The sequence below is a fragment of the Carcharodon carcharias genome, chromosome 34 (assembly GCF_017639515.1).
Source record: "Carcharodon carcharias isolate sCarCar2 chromosome 34, sCarCar2.pri, whole genome shotgun sequence".
NCBI lineage: Eukaryota > Metazoa > Chordata > Chondrichthyes > Lamniformes > Lamnidae > Carcharodon > Carcharodon carcharias.
The window spans coordinates 20,273,959-20,295,097 of NC_054500.1; the positions used below are offsets into that span (position 1 = coordinate 20,273,959).

At 44.4% G+C, this 21,139-nt stretch overlaps 2 protein-coding genes across 2 annotated transcripts in view; one reads left to right on the forward strand and one right to left on the reverse strand.

The window, feature by feature from the left end:
- The window catches only part of opa3 (outer mitochondrial membrane lipid metabolism regulator OPA3), a 28,852-nt gene that overhangs the window by 6,687 nt on the left and 1,026 nt on the right, over positions 1-21,139 (forward strand). The gene's annotated exons all lie outside the window — the stretch shown is intronic.
- The window catches only part of ccdc61 (coiled-coil domain containing 61), a 29,107-nt gene continuing 8,810 nt past the window's right edge, over positions 843-21,139 (reverse strand). Inside the window, exons 6-14 of the mRNA XM_041179157.1 lie at positions 20,348-20,564; positions 17,720-17,802; positions 13,318-13,607; positions 10,775-10,853; positions 9,302-9,438; positions 8,085-8,163; positions 6,607-6,670; positions 5,812-5,884; positions 843-4,071 (exon numbers count right to left, since the gene is read on the reverse strand). Of these exons, the coding sequence (XP_041035091.1) occupies positions 3,977-4,071; positions 5,812-5,884; positions 6,607-6,670; positions 8,085-8,163; positions 9,302-9,438; positions 10,775-10,853; positions 13,318-13,607; positions 17,720-17,802; positions 20,348-20,564 (1,117 nt within the window). The 3' untranslated portion in view covers positions 843-3,976. The remainder of the gene's footprint in view (positions 4,072-5,811; positions 5,885-6,606; positions 6,671-8,084; positions 8,164-9,301; positions 9,439-10,774; positions 10,854-13,317; positions 13,608-17,719; positions 17,803-20,347; positions 20,565-21,139) is intronic.

Genomic DNA, 21,139 nt, shown 5'->3' on the forward strand with positions numbered 1-21,139 from the left:
GCCAAAAAAAAAAACAAGCTGCCCATTCTAATCCCACCTTCCAGCACGCAGTCCGCAGCCTTGCAGGTTATAGTACGTTAGGTGCAGATTCAGGTACCTTTTTAAATGAGCTGAGGGTTTCTGCCTCCACCATCAAACCAGGCAGAGAGTACCTTCACCCAGAGGATGGTGGGTGTTTGAAGTTTTTCCTCATGTCCCCTCTAATCCTTCTACCAATTACATTAAATCTGTGCCCCCTGGTAACTGACCTCTCCGCTAGGGGAAATGGGGCATCTCTGTTTACTCTATCTAGCCCCCCCCCCCCCCCCCCCCCCCCCAAAATCTCGTACACCTCAATCAAGTCACCCTTCAGCCTCCTCAGTTCTAAGGAAAACCCCAGCCTACCTAATCTTTCCTCATAGCCGCAATTTTCAAGCCCTGGCAACGTTCTTGTGAATTTCCTCTGTACTGTCTCCAGAGCAATTATGTCCTTCCTGTAATGCGGCAACCAGAACTGTATACAAAATTCCAGCTGTGGCCTAACCAGTGTTTTTCACAGTTCCATCATTGCATCCCTGAAGGATCATAATACATATCCAGCTTTGACTATCCTTCAAATTATTTGGTTGAATCTACTTCTGTTACAGATCAAATAACTGTATTCTGTGCCATCAACAGAGTATTGTAGCCTCTTCAGCTTCTCCGTCCATTCCCTCCTAACGATCTCTGCTCACTCCAAGATTGCAAAGGATATGTCCAGAATGCCAGTGGTTGAAGACAGTGTGAGCAGAGTATGGTGGACTTGAAACGTGTGTGGTCTCAGCACAGGGATGTGATTTTTGCTTTAATGACAGACACGCTTATTTTATTGTACTAAAAGATTTATTTACAAAATGATTGTAAAATTGATACAAATAAAATCTATTGATGACATATAATAAGTTTTCACCACAGCTGTTACAGTAGGGACACCAACAGACTCTAAGACAACTGCAAATTGCAGCTGTCTGCCAAACCCTTATAGCACAGTTCCTGCTCCTGAAACCAGGAGGAGGGTAAGAGCAGAATCTAAGGTTGATTCTGAAAGTGGAAGCAGTTTGCCAACCTAGAATGTTTACCGTCACAGACCTACAGATAAAATAAACACAGTCCACCTCTCACTTTTATGAACTAGTTTGCTAGCCTTATGGTAGCTTTGCACCATTCACTCTAGTTAACTCCAAAGGATTCATTGTTAGGGGTTGAAGCTACCCTGGTGAAAACCAGACAGGTTTTTAACAAAAAGAACACGAATGGTTGAAGTCTCATCTAAAAGTGAATTATGTCAAAAATGTCCTAAGTGTAGTGTTAACCTTAGATGCTGACACAGTTGTTGAGCATTTTCAGTTTCTAATTCAAGATTAGAGTTTGGTATCTCATCGCAAGATTAGGAGGGCTACAGCTGGGAGGTTACCGAGTTGTCCGCACGTTCGGACACGAGATAAACTGCACCTCATTGTCCAAATCAGATCAATGAAGAACAGGCCAAACCCAATGATGCAGCTTTAACAGGCCAGTGCTGCTCTTGGTAGCTCTGCATTAGCTGACAGTGACTCTTATGAATGACAACTGACTTGGACTGAGCTCACCTGTGACCCACACAAAAAGTAAAAATAAAAGTTAAAAAGCAATCGTAAAATGGAAATTCAGTGGCTGAGTTCCTTAAATTAGCCAGGTACAACGTTTGAAGCACTGGATCTAGTTGTGGGTGAGGTTTTGGCACTCGGAATAAAGAATCGCTAATGTTGTTTGCAAGCACGGACACAAAGTCATACAACTACTCACACCAGAAGCTGTGACACTTACAGATTTTACTCACCCAGGCTTGGCCTTGACATGCCTCTTGCCAACCCTTCCCCCCCCAAAAAACTTTTAGAATGAGATTTTCACAGGACAACACAATCTGCCCACTAGTACGTCTGGCTCCTGAATTACATCCAGCCTATATCAAACAGCTCATTACATTTACCTCAAAGATAATTTTTAAAAATACAAATAAAAGCCACATGTTCAAAATGTGACATGAATCAGTGAGGTCAAAATGTGCAGTAACCGGTCAGACTGTGCCTGGAATACACCAGCTCTGGTCACCAGTACATAAGGCAGACTCAAAAGGCTGTGCCTTTGGAATTCTCTATCCCGGAGGGTGGTGGATGCTCTGTCGTTGAATACATTTAAGGCTGGGATAGACAGATGTTTGGCCTCGCAGGGAATTAAGGAATATGGGGAGCAGGGAAATGGAGTCGAAGCTTCAAAATCAGCCAGGATCGTACTGAACAGCACAGCAGGCTCGAATGCGCCATATGGTCTACTCCAACTGCGTTCTCGTATTTAAGCGCTGTAGGCAGCACAGAACAGACGTGTAGCCAGTTGATCCTTAGAGTCAAAGGTCGGGGTTGACTGGAAGGTTTTGAGTAGTAATCTTACAGGGACACAAAAGAAAGATAAAGGGAATAGTAAAAGGTCAATGCCAAATAGTACTCAAATTACTACAGCTGTATAACAAGAGTCACTGGTGGAAATTGGTAAAAGGTAAATTTTGGAGTGATATTAGGGAATTCTTCAGAATGACACACACGGAATGAACTTCCAGGTATCGTGTGAAAAAAGGCGGAAAACTCTGGAAACATTGCAAAAATAATTGGATGCTAAAATAAGGTCACTGGAATCATTCTGGCCCAATGGCGTTCATCCATAATAGCCTTGCGAAGCAAATTCATTGAGAACGCAAAGCGTATTAAAAATTCTACTACCATCGTGCCTTCTATTTTACAATATGGTACGGGCTCCAGACCTCACAGGAGTGGGGTTAGAAAATATTACCGCAGGCAAAGGTGGCAGGAATAAAAACAGGAAGTGCTGGAATAATTTAGCAGGTCAAGCAGCATTTGTGGAGAGTGAAAAATAGTTATCGATTTGAGTCAAACAACATCTTCGGAGCTAAAGGGAGGCAGAAATGTGATGGGTTTTATGCTATGGAAAGGGAGAATTGAGGAGGTGGAATAAAAGGGAAGGTCTGGGATAGGGTAGAGGACAGGTGAGATTAAATAACAAAGATGTCATGGAACAAAAGGCAAAGGGAGTGGTAATGGTTGGCAGAAGCTTAGAATTCTGTTCCACAAAAAGCAACTGAAGCTAGCTAGGTCAATTGTTAATCTTAAATCAGAGACTTAATTAGTTTTGTTAACCAAAGGTATTAATGAATATGGGGCAAAGGCAGGAATATGGAGTTTGGTTAGAGATCAGCCAAGATCTCAATGAATGGTGGGACAGGAGCAAGGGGCTGAATGACCGACTTCCTTTTCCTCTGCAACCATTGAACGCACCGTCACATGTGCCCCCTTCCCTGAAAGGCTCGGATGACTGTGCTCATGTGGCGTGGGACTCAGAACCAGGGAATAATTTCACACTCAGCTCTCGGAATGTTGTATAGAACATAGCACATGGGGGAAGAAACACGGCCTGTATTCACGTGAAAAGCACTAGGAGGCTGTTTTCACCAGCTACTGGTTCCGTTCTCCCAAGTAAGAAGCTACCAGGATAGTCAAATATCTAGATATCGGTCACACTTTACCCACTCCTGCGCCTGGCATACGATAGCTTGTGTTGACCACTTTGCTGTTGTTCAGGCAGAATCACGGCCAGTAACTGCATACAACCTTATGTTGTCAAATAGTGTAGCGGCCACATGAAGGTGACACAGGACTCAAAATGTTCACCAATGTCCAGAAACTTATCCCATTTTTAAAAAAATCCTATTTACAGTAAACAAATAAAGAGGCACAGTTCTTCCATCTAGTTTGAGAAAAGGAAGCCTCGTTTAGTCCGCGTTGGCTTTGCTGATTTTGACCTGGTGATCAGTGTGGGCAGGTCGTGTGTCTGCACCCACACGGTCCTAGCTCCCTCCCCTCCCCTTGACTTGTTGTGCGGTGCCCGACTGAAGGATCTGCTGCTTAGCTCATTCGGTCCTTGCGCCAAGCTTCTCCATGTACTGCTGCAACGCGTTGAGCCTGGCATCGATTTCGGAAAGGTCGCATGAGTCCAAATAATTTTCTGGAAGGGAGGGGGAAAAAAAAACTTTTTATGCATTTAGAAGATTCCATCTTTGGAAATCCAACTTGCTATCAGAGCTGCACTAAATACATAAATACAATTTTGCTCCCCTCCTTGCTAAGCTATGCAGCTTCTGCACCAGATCTGCACAGCTGACGACAACTCCTCTCCAACCTTCGCTCCCTCCGACAGGTATCTCGCACCCAGCAGTAGGGCTGACATGAGGGGTTCAGGATACACAAAGCCAGCATCTCTCAGCTACATGGCACAACCTGAACGAGCTAGATACCACCACCCAAGCAGGCTGACAAATCCTCAGTTATGATTTGGGGGCTCCCCAAATGCTTTTCTCCTTCTGTTCTGGTGTATCCCAAGGATCATATCCCAGCCCCCCTCACCCACCACTCCTCTCATCTACTCAGTGCCTCTTGGCAGCATCATCCAAAAGCACAACTTTAGTTTTGACGTATGTACCGATGACACCCAGCTCTACGTCACCATCGCCTCTCTCTCTCGACTCCTCCACTTGCTAAATTATCAGACTGCTTATCCAACATCTTGTACTGGATAATCAGATATTTCCTCTAATTAAATAGTCATTTGGTAGTACAGAATTTGAGTATTATTGAAAAAAAAGGACTCCTTTGTCAAATCTTTTCATCTCACACTCATCAGGATAACTTGCAAGAAATTACCAAATACCAATCTACCACTCAGAGTCCACTTGGCAACCAATCAGCACTTTCCTTTCATACAGTATAAATATGTTGTTCCCCCTGACATTGGTAATGTCTTGTAAATTGTCCTGATGAATGTAATACGAAAAGCTTTGACAAAAAAAAGTCTCTTCTTTTCAACAATACTCTAAATATTGGGAAGACATTTTCGGCTGCTGCTCCAAACTCCATTCCCTAGCAACCGACTCCATCCCTCTTCCTGGCAACTGTCTGAAACTAAACCGGACTGTTTGCAACCTTGATGTCATGTTTGACCCAGACCATGAGCTTTTGATTATGTACTTGATCCAGATATGAGCTTCCAATCACATAATTGCACAATCACCAAGACCTTTTTTCACCTCTGTAACATCAGCCGGCTCTCCTCCTGTCTCAGCTCATCTGCTACTGAAACTTTCCTTCATGCCTTTGTTACCTCTAGACTCGACCATTTCTATGCACTCCTGCTGCTCTCCCACGTCCTACTCTCCACAAACCTGAGGTCATCCAAAACCCTGCTGCCAGTGACTTTACCCGCACTAAGTCCCATTCCCCTATGCTCACTGACCTACACTGGCCCCTGGTCAAGCCACGCCTCGATTTTCAAATTCTTATCCTTGTTTTCAAATTCCTCCATGGCCTTACCCTTCCCTATCTCTGTAATCTCCTTCAGCCCCACAACCCTCCGAGATCTCTGTGCTCATCTAATTCTGGCCTCTTTAAACGTTCCCGATTTTAATCGCCCCACCACTGGTGGCCGGGCCTTCAGCTGCCTGGGCCCCAAGCTCTGGAATTCCCACTCTTAAACCTCTCCCCCTCTCTTTTCTCCTTTAAGATAGTCCTTAAAGCCTTCCTCTTTTACCAAGCCGTTGGTCATCATTTGTGATTCAATGTCATATTTTGTTTATCCTGCTCCTGTGAAGTGCCTTGGGATTGCTTTATTATGTTAAATGCACTTTATAAGTATATTGTTGCTGTTGTTCAGTGCAAGAAACTATTTAATTGGACAGGACCACATGCTTACCTTTGTCAGATGCTTTGCTTTGTTTAGTCGGGGTGCTGGCTAAACATTTCTTCTGTTTTGGCTTTCTCTGAGGCTAGGGGAGACGGAACAAGGAGGCTGAGATTTCATAGCATCACACAACACAGGAGGCCCTTCGGCCCATCTTTCCAGTTGTTTGAAAGAACTATCCAACCAGTCCCATTTCTCTGCCCTTTCAAAGTGGTCAGCAAATTCAGCCCTTTCAAGTGTTTAGGCAGTTTCCCCTTAGCTACTGAATCTGTTTCCACCCTCTGCCTTCAAGGCAGGGCATTTCCATTCGTTCCCCAATCTTTAAATTTAGAGATGGGGAAGGAATGGCAGAGAGATGGAGATAGAACCTGCAACTGTACCTCTCACAGTAAAACAGCACCAGTGCAATGCCTCAGTCAATATCAGTATAAAACAAATTACCTAGTCATTACCACATTGCACACAGCAAGATCCCACAAATAGCAAACTGGTTGCCCTTGTTTCTTACATTAAAACTGACTGCACTTGAAAAGTACTTGATCAGTTGTGAAGTGCTTTGAGACGTCCCGAGATCGTGAAAGGTGCTAAATAAATGCAAATCTTTCTTGTTGTACACTGTGAAACTCAGATCTTCAGAAAAGGGGCTAACCCAAGACGTTGAAAGTTGTTGCTGGAAGAGCTTTCAGGGATGGTACTTGGTAGAGATGGAGACAGGATGTGGTGTGAATTAAACTAAAATCAGACTAAGCAGTGTGGGGAAAGTGACTGGTGGGGATCCGGTTTTCCATGGATCAGGGATTTACTCACCAAGTTCGGACTGCTCCAGGAAGCCAATCCCAATGGCCGCTTAGGTTTTCTGTCCCTCTGCAATCTGTTTGTGGGAAGGTGGAGGCGGGGGGAGCGAAAAAAGAATATTTTTCTTTTAAACTAATTACAAGATTACACTTGATTTATCAGCAAAGCCTCAGCAAGACTTGATGATTAAATCTGTACAGTATGCACCTTGAAGTATGCTGAGGGGGTCAAATGAATCTGGACCAACCAGCTAACTATACAAAACTGGGACTCAAGACAAGGCACCTAGGATCATACAACACAGGAGGTCATTCAGCCCACCGGTCTTGAATAAGCTATCCAATTAGTCTCATTCCCCACCTCTTTCATCAAAGTCCTGCAATTTTGTCTTTCAAATATATATCCAATTTCCATTTGCAAGCTATCCATCGTCTATATCTATATTTAAAACAAAAATTTAGGCTCACAGATACGCTTTCCAGAGGTGAAAGGCATATCACGGGGCAGGTTGTGTGTAACATTTATTCAATGTGGCCCTGCCAGCCATTGGGGTACTGGCATCTCACTACAGACTTCTGATTGTGGTCGTGGATATGGTTAAAATATCTACAACAATAGAGAACTGCTCAACGTGAAACATCAGTATGAGGAACCTTGTAATTATGACTCAGGAACCAGAGTGCCACATGATCGCAGGTTCAAGCTTCACAAAATCTCGGCTGAGTTCAGTACGGAGGGAGCGATACACAGTTGGAGGTGCTGCCTATCAGAAGGGACGTTAAATTGAGGCACCATTTGTCCTCTCAGGTAGACGTGCAAGATCCCTCAGCTACTATCCGAAGAGCAGGGAGTTCTCCACAACACAAACTATCCAGATCTTGTACCATTGTCACTAGGATGAGACTTGTGAACCTTACCCAGTTAAATCAGGGGGAAAAAAAACTGTGCAGTACAATTCTAAAACCCATGCTGTGTTTGGAGAATAAGAATGAGAGGTGATCTTTTAGAAACATTTAAGAGAGGGTTGATGCTGCGAGGATGTTTCCTCTCTTGGGGGTATCTAGAACTAGGGGGTATAATTTAAAGGGGTCTCCTGCTTAAGAGGCAGATGAGGCTTTTCTCTCTCAGAGCATGGATAGTGTTTGGAATTCTCTTCCCCAAAGAACAGTGGAGGCTGGGTCATTGAATATTCAAGGCTGACTTAGACAGCTTTTTGATTGACAAGGGATTCAAGGCCTTGGAGGACAGACACAAAGTGGAGTTAAGGCCACATCAGATCAGCCATGATCTCATTGAATGGCTGAGCAGGCTCGAGGGGCCTGATAGCCCTACTCCTGCTCCTATTTCCTATGATCTTATGGTGGTTATTGCTGGTGGAAACAATTCTGGATGAATTTAGAAATCTCACAAGCAGCACATCAGACAATATTAAAACCAACTCACTAAACATAGGCAGTGGCAACACTGCCCACTTTGCGTCAAATATCTACCTGGACTTGGCATGTCCTCTGCTGTCTTCAAAATCACTGGCCGAGCTCGCTGAGGAGAATCTGCTCCGGTGAAATTCCGCTGCAGAAGATGGGGACGTAACGAGGTGAGTAACATCCCAATGTACATTGGCAAACCCACCCTTTAACCTGACAGATGCTGAAGGGCCAACCCCATTCACAGCTGTTTCCCAAGGATTATCTTCTCTCAGACTCCAAGATGACAATCACTCTCTAGCTTTCCACAGGTCGCCAGGTGGTTGGATAAGCACCCCTCTGCCCACCCAAACCACAGGATCTTCTGTTTTGAAGTAATATCCTGGGTTGATTTTCTCGATACCCATTTAATATTTTACCTGCATCCATCAGTTGCCTTTCTTTAACAGTTTTCTCCAAAGGTTGGGGAACTTAATTCTCTAACTTTTCCTCATAGATGTTTTCTGCATCCTCTGTCTCTCCTGAATCTGCATGTTTTAGGGTCATCAGCAACTTCGGCGAAGCGATAATCAGTTTGTTATCCAAATAATTTACGCATATTAGGGATGATAGGGGGACTGCAAACGTAGCCCTCTGACAGGCTCCACTACAAGGAGGCTTGTGTAATGTTTAACATCTTTTTGCATCTCCAATGATTCAGCAAATCCCTATGATCCCGACCAGAATTCTCACCCTTTTCCATTGTTGACCATATAATGTGTTTTTTTGTTGTTGTATTCTCATTGCATTATTGATTAATTTGAGGTAGCCTGTTTATTACGTTTTAAAAAAAAAGAGACACAAGAACTCTGTCAGATGAGAGTTGGGAGTAGGGAGAGCTTTCTCAGTCTTCTCTGTTACCCTGAAGAATTACTTCAGTCGGTGAAGTATGAAACTAGTTGCTAATACTTTTCTTGATAATAGATTTATTCACAGATTGCAAAATTACATATGTCTGCTTCCTACCTACCAGTGTCCCAGCAGTCTCTCCTCATAAGTGCTCTAAGAACTTAAAAAGTGCCATTCGCCCATATATCTTAACAATACAATTAACATACCCTTAACATTCCCCACTTTTTCATGAAAGCTGCTAAAGCCAACAGAATTTCTAATAAATTCAGTCCCCCAGAATCTGGTTAAAAAGGAAAATCTTCCGACATTCTTCCCATTGCACGGATCACAGGCTCATCCTCAAGTGTGACCCGTCCCTCATCTGCCTTTCTGGATTCTTCCCCAACCCCTACCTGACGAGCTCCGACCACGACTTCGGCTGCCTGCTTGTATCTTCCCAGCGCTGCCTTCGCGGGAGCAGTTTCTGGATTTTGACCTTCCTCGTTCCTCGTTGGTCAGGGAGTTCATGCTCCTGTATACCTTCCTCAGGCTGCATGAGAGAGAGAGAGACAGACAGACAGACAGACAGACAGATGGCAAACATGAACATTATCTTAAAAATACTGCACAGGCCTCAACCATGGCTCAGTGCTCTTGCTTCTCAGTCCGTGGGTTCATGTCCCACTTCAAAGACTGGAGCACAAAATCTATGCTGACAATCCCAGCGCAGTACTGAGGGAGTGCTGCACTGTCAGAAGTGCCGTTTTTCTGATGAAGCATTAAACCAAGATCTCTGGGATGAACATAAAATATCCCACAGCAACTGTTTTGAAGGAGGGGACGGGAGTCCCCTCCAAGTCCCTGGCCAATATTTATCCCTCAACCGACCTCTTAATTCTGACCAAAGATATTGATCTGAAATGTTAACTGTTTCTCTCCCCACACACGCTGCATGATCTGCTGAGTGCACCCAGCAATTTTGTTTCTCAATTCAGATTTCTGGCATCTGGAGTATTTTGCGACAGAAAGTATGTAGTCGATTTTCCACGCTTCCCTCTGATTACTGGCAGCCCCTCAGGATTGCAGACGGGAGGGGGATAGAAGGTAGGTTCGATCAATGACGGGGAAACTCGCAGGATAAGAAACATTGCGAGAATCTATGCTAAAGTTTAGTCACGGTGCTCCCCACAGGTAATGTGCAGGAGACTAGAAACGGTCCAGCTGAAGGTTCACAAGGCACATTTGTTCATTTTCACCATAGCCTGAGTGGAGCCGGAGGCATCATTTTGCTTCTCCTCTGGTTTTCTTCAATCCTCCCTCAGTCCACGTCTCAATGTTATCCACCTGTATGATTTTTCTTCTTCCTCTTCTGTTTTTACCCTCAATTTCTCCTTCAATTGTTGCTGGGGCAAGGCTTCTGGGTTTTCGTTTCCAATGTCCATCCTTGGCTGTCTTTCTCTCTCTGACTGTACTCAGCAATCCTTTTGATTCCTGAACTTCTACTCTTGAGCTGACCCACTCATTTGTCTTTCTGTCCGTCCAGCTGATTCTGAGCATCCTCTGCCATGCCCACGTTTCAAAAGCTTTTCTCCTCCCCCCCCAACCCCTCTCTTCACAGTCCAACTCTCGCATTTATAGAATGCAACACTTCACACTAGTGACTATACTGGACCTTTTTTCCACTTCACACAAATGCTTTTGGACTTCCATTTCACAAAACAGAGTGATGCAGAAATACAGAACCGACAGATTTCTACATCACCACAGCGGCGATGGGCAACCTCGCTCACCAGCTCTGTCTCTGTCTGCAAGCTGCAATGTAAAGACTAGGTCACTAAATGAACCACAATGTTTTTACTTAGCAATTTCCCCTTTCAATAACTTACTTTCTCTGCTCTGTCTCCTTCTGCTTCCGCTCCTTGTCATGCACGTATGCAGTGGGATTAAAGCGGGGTTTTCGGGTTCCTGAGGAGAATAAAGGAGTGAGAACAGTTTGGCTATATCCTGCCACAGAAGCTCTGTTCTGTAATAACATTGAGCGTCCTAACGCAGTGGTTCTCAAACTCTATGATCCTATGATTCTTTGGTTGATTAGTAATCAAGAAACGCTCCCGCCACCCATTGAAATTATAATACTACATAGTAAATACTTCAGGTGGAGGCAGTGGCATAGTGGTAATGTCACTGGACTAGTAATCCAGAGGTCTAGATAATGCCCTGGGAACACAGGTTCAAATCCCATTATAGCAGCTGGTGGGAAAATGAATAAGTCTGGAATATAAAGCTAGTCTCAGTAAGGGTGACCATGGAACTATCGTCAATTGTTGTAAAAATGCATCTGGTTCACAAATGTCCTTTGGGGAAGGAAATCTGCTGTCCTTACCTGGTCTGACTTACATATAATCCACAGTAATATGGTCAACTCTTAACTGCCCTCTGAAATGGCCTAGCAAGCCATCAATTCAAGGGCACTTAGGGATGGGCAACAAATGTTGGCCTTGCCAGCAATGCTCACATCCCGTGAAAGAATAAATCAGAAAAATATTCATAACACGAACACGGCTGGACTCAGCTCACCTCCACCCGCCAGCTTTGGTAACTGTAAGTCCGCCTGGCAATTTTCCTGTTGTCAGTGAAGACTCCCAACCCTTGGTAAGACAGCTATCTGCCTCCAGCCCCCCAACACGCACCAAGCCTGCCTCTGGCTGTTGCTCAACTGCTTCGCTGGAAAGTCTCAAAGACCCTCAGAGATCTGTAAAGCCCAGTTTAAGAGCCACTGTCCTAATGCACTTTGTCACTAAGGGAGACTTCAGATTTCCCTCTTTCTTGAGGTGGGACCGCTAGGAGAGGTCATGGATACCTAGTGACAGGCCTGATAGGTAACTGCAGCCAGCATTTGCAATACCCAAACACCAAACATTCTGCTAGTGGACCTGTTGATACCAAGAGATTTCCTTATTCCTAGCAACTGCAAACTATCAAGTGTGAGACTCGAAAGCCGCCACTGTTTTGTCAGGTTTCAAGTACTGACTGGAATTGTACATAATTCAATCTGGGCACAGGAAAAATATAATTACATAGAGTTAACAGCACAGAAACAGGCCATTCAGCACAAATGCTGTGTGCTATATGTGCCTCCTTTCACCTCACCCTATCAACATATCCTTCTATTCCTTTTTCCCTCGTACTTACCTCACTTCCCTTCAAATGCTATTCTCAACCACTACTTATAGTGGCAAGTTCCATATACTCACCACTCTTTGGATAAAGAATTTTCTACCGTGTTCCCTATTGGGTTTATTAGTAGAATCACAGAAAGTTGTGGCACGGGAGACATGGGAACACAGCCATCCCAACAGTCTGCATGTGCCAAGCCCAAAGTTTATGGCATCATAATAAGGAAGGCTTCCATTCAGGTTGGATTGGCTTATGGGGGACAGTATCTTCATTACAGTTTATCGCATTAGTCACAAACACACGTGTGCTTGCACACACACACAAGCACGTATGCACATGTATGCATGCATGCACACAGACATGTGTGCTTGCACACACACACACGTGTGCACATGTATGCATGCACGCACACACAGACATGTGTGCGCACACACAACTGGTAATCTTGCCCAGAGTCATCATAAAATGTCTGGTGCGATGAATAGAAAAAATACACTGATATAGTGTGAGGCACACTTCTGAAACTAGCGCTGAAACACATTGATAGGGCCAGAGAAGAGGGAGTTTTCCACTGCATCTATCCTGTTAATACTTCTGGCCTTGGGAATTTCATGACACAGACACAGGATGCCCAAAATGGTAGCGTTCCTATCTTAAATGCTAAACGTCACCTTCATAAGCTCAAATTTCACCTCGGTGAGAGGGAATATGGGGGGTGTTAACACAATGCTTAACTAAAAAGGACAGCAAAGGGTTTCAGGCATTACCATTAGGTAGATAGACTGGAGAAGTTGGGGTTTTCTCCTTAGAGCAGAGAAGGTTAAGAGAAGATTTGATAGAGGCATGATTCATTTTTGAGGCATTTTTATGATCTAGTAAATAAAGTGAAGCCGTTTCCAATGGCTGAAACGTCGATAACTAGAGGACACAGATTTAAGGCAACTGGTAGGGCAAAATGACAAGAGGTGACATGAGAAAAAGTCTTTTTTAAAAAGTGGTTAGGGTTTGGAATGCACAAGCCTGATAGGGTAGTGGAAACAGATTCAATATTAAGACTTCAAAAGGGAACTGGATAAAGAAGAAGAAAGAATGACAGCAGCATGGGGAAAGAGCAGGAGAGTGCGATGAACAGATTTGCTCTTCACAAGAGCCAGCACAGGCTCAATGGGTTGAATGGCCTCCTTCTGTGCTGCATTATCCCAAGATTCTCACTTGACACACAAGCGTTTTTCTCTTTTGGGATAAGCTGTACCTGTTGGAGACGGAGACAGTCCGGGGACACGGCAGCGATTCCCGTGCTGGCTCTCCCTGGAGGAAGACCTTTCCCTCTCACGGAACGTTGACCACCTGCTACTTCTCTCTCTGGACGTGGATCGCTCCCTCTCTCGGGATCCTGACCACTGCTTGCTCCTTTCCCGTGAGGCCGAGTGACCGTCCTCTCGAACTCTGCTGGCCGAGTCTGTCCTGGGCTGAGAACGCCGGCCGGAGCTGAGATTTAAATTCGATCGGTTTTGTGGAGAGGGTCCCGCTGGAGTGAGGCGACTGAAAGTGATAAAACAGAACGTCAGATAGACAGGGTGTGGGGAGTGGGGGGAAAGGAGGGAGAATATCTTTTAAATGTGCAGCTGCGAACATTGTGATCTAATGACAAAACGTCCTAATGCGCTTTACAGGAGCATCCACATGCAGAACTGCACAGTGGAGGTCACAGATATGAGGCTGAGTGGAATCGCGGCTTACAAGACAAAAGGGTCACATTATTGAGAAGAGGCGGGGGGGTGGGTGGAGAAAGAACAGATAACAGTTTGGATGGTTTATACATAGAGAATAGTAGTTAAAGGATATTATTAAAATATGATGTTGAAGATCAAGACAAAAAGATTTTTTCTACACAGAATTTACATCACAGAAGCAGGCTGTTCAGTCCAACCCATCCAAACCAGTGTCTGTGCACCACTTGAGCTGCCTTCTATCCATTCCTCATCTAGCTCTATCAGCACAACCTTACATTCCCTTTTCCATCTACTTACACAGCTTCCCCATAAAGGTTCTCCTTAACTGCTCCCTCCGCATTCTAAATGCTTTCTGGATAAAGATATTTATTCTGAATTCCCTGTTTAATTTCTCGGTGAGTATCTTGTATTGATGAGTGTTGGTCTTCACCACAAGTGGAAACACATTTTCTCTGTGTCTACACAGCTAGAAAACTTGCCAACTGGGCATCTTGAGTGGCAACTAAATTTTGACATAGCTAAATGTGAGACGTAACACTTCGGTAGGTAAGCATCACCTACACCTTAAAAATAAACTGAATGGGATAGAAGAGCAAATGGGTATAGGGATACAGGTGAAGACATCATTAAAAGCAAAAATGTCAGGTCAGCAAAGCAATTAAAAATGCCGAGCAAAGCACTGAGATTTATTTCCAGAGCTACTGAATTCAGAAATAGTGGTTATTTTAAATTTGCAATGGAACTTGATCAGGCAACAGTTAGAACGCTCTGCACAGCTCTAGTCTCCATACTGTAAAGAGGACATAGAGGTACCGAGAAAACACAAAAAAGAGATTTGGGCTGTGTTCATTTGTGCCACACTAGGGGAAAGTGCTCCCTGCACATGCACAGATGCAGTGTCAATGTCAGAGCCCCTGATTGTTTAAAGGGAGAGATGTTTTCAAGTACAGCTCTGTTTTCTGCCACTGAATCATGCATTTTTTTGAAAGATGGTGTCTTACAGCTGTCTCCTCTACAACAAAATCAGTGAATAGAAAATAATTGTAACTACTCAGAGAGCAACCATTTTAATGTCTGTTTAAATAGCTTTCCATGTAGTGAATACAACATATCTAGTAGTGACAGGTAGATTCTTTCCCCGAGCAACCAATTAGTGCTCAGAACTGTGGAGTTTCAGCACTGGCAAAAAAAAAAAAATCAAATATTTAGGGAAAAAAAATTATCACCCAATGTGAGGCTCAAAACCATTTGGGATTAAAAGTCCCATTATCTAACAAACTAAGCTAACCAAGCTATGGAGGAACTCCTTGCACAACAGACTTTCCAATTTGATCACTTGTTCAGATATATCATATTTATTTATTTACTTATAAAAATATCATTTAGTGGTTAAAGTTGCAGTTAAACTAACTGGCCTTTTTGCAGTGTTAAACTGGCCTGGGAGTAAAAACAGCACACACAACACCACGCCCCACCCCACCATCTTGGTGGGAGAATCTGTGCACTGACCGATGGCGCAGTACAAGCCAGATGTGCATGTGTAACTGTTCCTGGCACCTTTCCAGTGAAAAAGTTTACAAGGATGGTACCAGAACTGAGTGACTGGGAAAGATTAAACAAACTGGGGCTTTTTTCTTTAGATTAAAAAAAAGGTTGGGAGCAGTCCTGATAAAAAGTCTTTAGGGTTATAAATTAGGAGAGAATATTTCAACTTGTGGGAGAATCCAAAACTAGGAACCATAAATGCAAGAGAGTTGCTAATAAATCAGGGAAATAAGGGAAAATGTCATTCCTGGGGAGATGGTGGGGGACTGGTGTCATATGGACTCGTATTCCAGAGGTCCAGGCTAACTCTTTGGGGACATGGGTTCAAAAGTTATGAGGTGAATAGATAGAGTGGACAGGATAAAATTGTTTCCCTTGGTGGGGAATTCTAGAACCAGGGGACATAGGTTCAAGATAAGTGGCAGAAGGTGTAGAGGGGACATGAGGAAGAACTTTTTTACGCAGAGGGTAGTGGGTGCCTGGAATTCGGTGCCCAAGTTAGTGGTAGAGGCAGAAACTTTAAACTTTTTTTAAAAAGTACCTGGATCTGCACCCAAAGTGCTGTAAGTTGCAGGGCTATGGGCCGGATACAGGAAGGTGGGATTAGGAAGGGTACCTGGGTGTCCTTGGGCTGGCATGGACAAGATGGGCCGAATGGCCCTCCTTCTGTGCTGTAACTTTTCTATGGTTCTATGGCAGCCGGCAGAATTTAAATTCAATTAGTTTAACACAAGAAAAATCTGGAATTGTAAACTAGACTCAGTACTGGTGATGAGAAAACTATCATCGATTTTTGTGAAAACTCACCTGGGTCACTAATACCCTTTAGGGAAGGGAATCTGCCATCCTTACCCGGTCTGGCCTACATGTGACTCTAGACCCGCACAATGTGGCAGACTCTTAACTGCCCTCAAAGGGTAATTAGGGATGGGCAACAAATGCCAGTGTTGCCAATGACGCCAACATCCCATGAAAGAATAAAGAAAAAAAACTCGAGTGTGGTTAGAATGTGGGACTCAGTACCACAGGAAGTGGTTGAGGCAAATAGCTCAGATGTTTTGTCTCCTGTCCATTTTGAAAGACATGCTGAAAGGCTGAGCTGGGGCAGGTGGAATGGGAGGGGACTCGTAGGCAGTATGAACACCAGTATGAACCAGCCAGGCCAAATGGCCTGTTCCTCTGCCATATACTCTATGTAAATCTACATAGCAACTCGTCGGGGTAAAATCCCACAGGTGCCAGCCACCTGTCTGAACTTCAAGCGTGCACTGTGCACAGCAGGAAGGATGCAATCACACTAGAGGGGGCACAACGGAGGTTTACGAGGATATTGCCAGGAATGGAGAAATTTGGTTAGTAGGAAAGATTGGATAGACTAGGATTGTTTCCTTTGGAACCGTGGAGACTGAGGGGAGATTTAATCAAGGTTTATAAAATTATGAGGGGCCCCAGATACAGTGGATAGGAAGGACCTATTTCCCTTAGTTGAGAAGCCAAGAAGGCCGGGGGGGGGGGGGGGGGGGGGGGGGGGGATATAATTAAAGTAGTTGACAGACAGATTAGAAGGGTACCGAGGAGAGGTTTTCTCACCCAGAGGGTAGTGGACACCTGGAATTCATTGCCTGAAAGGGTGGTAGAGGCAGAAACCCTCATCGCATTTAAAAAGCTTTGAATATGCACTAAAGCACTGTAACCTAAGGACCAAAATCCTGGAAAGCAGGGTTTAGCCAAGTTAGTCTTTTTCTTGCCGCATTGACTCGATGGTCTGCATGGCTGATTTCTGTGTTGCATATGCACCAAAGTTCATAGCACTCATCAAGGCTCCTTCGACAGCACCTTCCAAACCCGCGACCTCTACCATCTAGAAGAACAAGGGCAGCAGACACATGGGAACACCACCGCCTGCAAGTTCCCTTCCAAGTCACTCACCATCCTGACTTGGAAATATATCGGCCATTCCTTCACTGTCGCTGGGTCAAAATCCTGGAACTCCCTCCCTAACAGCACTGTGGGTGTACCTACACCACATGGACTGCAGCGGTTCAAGAAGGCAGCAGCACACCACCACCTTCTCAAGGGCAATTAGGGATGGACAATAAATGCTGGCCCAGCCAGTGATGTTCACATCCTATGACCTGATATAATTTAGGAAAAAACAGGCTTGGGTAGTGATTGTGAGCGAGCTATGTGTTCATCTCAGCATTACAATCAAGCACAGTCTAACCCTAGCAATGGCCAACAGGGTGGTTTTCCCCTCCCTAGTCAAGGGGTTTGGAGGATCATTGCTGCAGCAGGGATCAGCTATCTCAGTGGAAACTTGGGAATCAGCAGGCAGGGAAAATCTGGGTATATATGGATATTCTGTCACCAACTCACCCCGTTTTATACAAGCTCAGCTCAGTGCTCAGGCTCTTCATTCGCACCTTGAGTTTCCGCTCTGAAGCCTTTACCTCTTCCAGCTGAGAAAAAAAACAGGGAAAGAAAAAAAAAATCAGTTCCGTGGAAAAACTGGAGAAGTTGCTCTCCTTAGAGCGCAGAAGGTTAGGAGGAGATTCGGTAAAGATGCTCAAAATCAAGAAGGGTTTTGATGGAGGAAATAAGGAGAAACTTTCCAGTGGCAACAGGGTCAATAGCCAGAGGGTCACAGATTTAAAGATGATCAGCCAAAGACCCAGAGGGGAGACGAGGGAGAAAAGAAAATTGCGCAGCGAGTTGTGGTGATCTGGAACACGCTGCCTGAAAGGGCAGTGGAAGCAGATTCAATAGGGACTTTCGAAAGCGAACTGGATAAATACTAGAAGGGAAAAAAATTTACAGGGTTACTGGGAAAGAGCACGGGTGTGGGGCTAATTGGATAGTTTAACTGAAGAGCTGGCAGAGGACAATGGGCTGAATGGCCTCCATCTAAGTTAACACCGCAAAATCCAACACAATCGTAAGACAAGATCCAGTGTTGAATGGCAACAGAAATGGACACAAAGCCCCATCGATAGTGACACTTGGGATTTCAGAACAATACAAGTCCGGCTTATCCAACGCTAGTGCTGTCTTATTTTTAATTGGCACCTCTGCTTTCATCCCAATGTGCTGCTCTGTTAATAAAGCATTCATTAACAAAACACACAGTTACAAGTCAACTCACTCCCTGAAACACAGTTAAACATCCACAAGAGACAAAACTAGAGAGAATTGAGAGGGAGGCAGAGGTCATGAGTATTCACAAAGGTTAATTTTTTTTTTAAAAAAAGCATTGTAAATAGGTCAGACTGATGACAGTGACTAAAGCCGAACAGGCACAGTGGGTGTCCAAAACCACATGGACTGCAGCGGTTTAAGGCAGCGCTTGCCAAGAGCTGCTCAAGAGCAATTAGGGATGGGCAGTAAATGCTGGCCTTGCCAGTGATGCCCACATCCCATGAATGAATATGAAAGAAATATAGCACCATCAGTTGGTACTGAGAGCAATCGCAGCTATATATATAAAAAAAATAAGTGAAGTAGAGTGGGAGGAAGCCCGTGTGGAGCAGTTGGGTCAAACTTGTGCTGCATATTCTCTGTGGTAAATATCAAGAAGGCAATTCAACCTGTATATTTCAGCCTTCCCTATATGTGCTTGACAGGTGAAGGTAGAGTAAAGGCGGCTTTACTCTACCTCTAAGCCAAACTGTAGATGACCAGGAGGTAAAGTGATTAATACTGTCTTATGGAATCATAGAATGGTTATAAGCACAGGAGGCCCTTCAGCCCATTGTGTCTGTTCCGGCTCCCCTTACCCCTCCCCCTTAAATGTCACCCAAAGTCACCTGTATATAAAACTGGCTCAGTCTCAACTGGAGTAGTGTGTCCAGTTCTGGGCACCACATGTTAGGAAGGATATGAAAGCATTGGAGAGAGTGCTGAAAAGATTCACAAAAATGGTTCCAGGGATGAGGAACTTCAGTTACGTAGATAGATTAGAGGAGTTGGGACTGTTTTTCATAGAGGAGAGAAGGTTTGGAGATTTGATTGAGGTGTTCAAAATCATGAGGGGTCTGGACAGAGTAGATAGGGAGAAACTGTTCCCATTGGCTGAAGGATTGAGAACCAGCAATTCACCTAGTGCCACTCCCCTGCCTTTACCCCACAGCTCTGAAATGTTTTCTTCTTCAGCTAATGATCGAATTCCTTTTTGAAAGCCACAATTGAATCAGCCCCCACGTTCTCAGAGGGTGCATTCCAGATTCTAACTATTCACTGCGTGAAGAAAACTCTTCATGTCACCGTTGCTTCTTGTGTGTTTGGGGACACCACCACCTGCAAATTCCCCTCCAAGGCACATACCATCCTGACCTGGAACTATATCACTGTTCCTTCACCATGGCCCGGTCAAAATCCTGGAACACCCTCCCTAACAGCACTGTGGGTATAGCCACACCACACAAATTAGACTGCAGCAGCTCACCACCACATTCTCAGGGGCAATTAGAGATGGACAATAAAATGCTGGCCTAGCCAGCGATGCCCACATCCCATGAATGAATAAAAAATAAATCATCTTAAATTGGGTGCCCAATCTTTCTCCTTATCTAGTCTGTCCAGACCCCCTCATGATTTTGAATACCCCTATCAAATCTCTAAACCTTCTCTCCTCCATGAAAAACAGTCCCAACTTCTCTAATCTATCTAAGTAATTGAAGTTCCTCATCCCTGGAACCATTTTTGTGAATCTTTTCTGCACTCTCGCCAATGCTTTCACATCCTTCCTAACATGTAGTGCCCAGAACTGGACACAATACTCCAGTTGAGACTGAACCAGTGTTTTATAAGGTGACTTTGGGTGACATTTAAGGGGGACGGGAAAGGTGGGAGTGTTTCGGTTCTAGGCGAAGGCTCCTCACTTTCAATGAACAAAATTTAACTAGTAGAAAATCTCAATTTCTAGATTTCCTTTTAAAACTTATCAACAGGCAATATCTATAATCAACACAAATGCTGCTGTCCTTACTCAATCATCTGAAGTCTCACCTCATCCAAGACCTGTCGGTATTCTTGGTTCCGTTTATTTGCTGCTCTCTGATTTTTCGTTTTCTCCTTCATCATCTCCTCCTCCAAACTTTGAATGATCTTTTTCAAGATTTTCACCTCTTTGGATACGGACGCCGTGCTGGAGAGCTTCATCTGCTCCTGGAGCTGCAGGATCATGACTTCCAGCTCCTGTTTCTCCTGCAGCAACTTCTCAAACCTGAGGGGCACATAGAGGAACGATTGCGTATTGCTGAAAAGAGAGACATGTTGCCGGAGCTTTTCGTCTTGCACTCATCAGGACAAAGACAAGAATGCCAAATTTCAAACAAACAACAATTTATACTGCAGGAGAAAAGAGTGCTGATTGATTGGCAAATCGAATCTGATTGGCCGAGGTGTTGCCATGGAGAAAGCAACGGGGAACTATAGGCTCTCCAAGCTCCAGGGTAATTCAAAAAAGGTGCAAGGCTTGAACATATTCCTTTTGTTTGCAGAGAACAGATCCTTGCATATGAATGTGTGTCACTTCTAGCAAGTCCAAATGAGCCACATTGCAAGCTTGACTGACTATCTTAAATTGGTTATTTGTGTACTCAGGATCGTTCAGCAAGTGCTGCCCAGTCATGGGAATCACATATAACAGCAGATGTTTTGATTTGGGTTTTGCAAGCAGGGACTGGTTGAGTGCAGTCTGTACTCTGCCTATTGCGAACAACCAAAGGAACATGGTGTTAGATTTGATCAGCCAGTCACAGGGATGTATCTGGCATTGCACCGGCTATGGTGAGAACA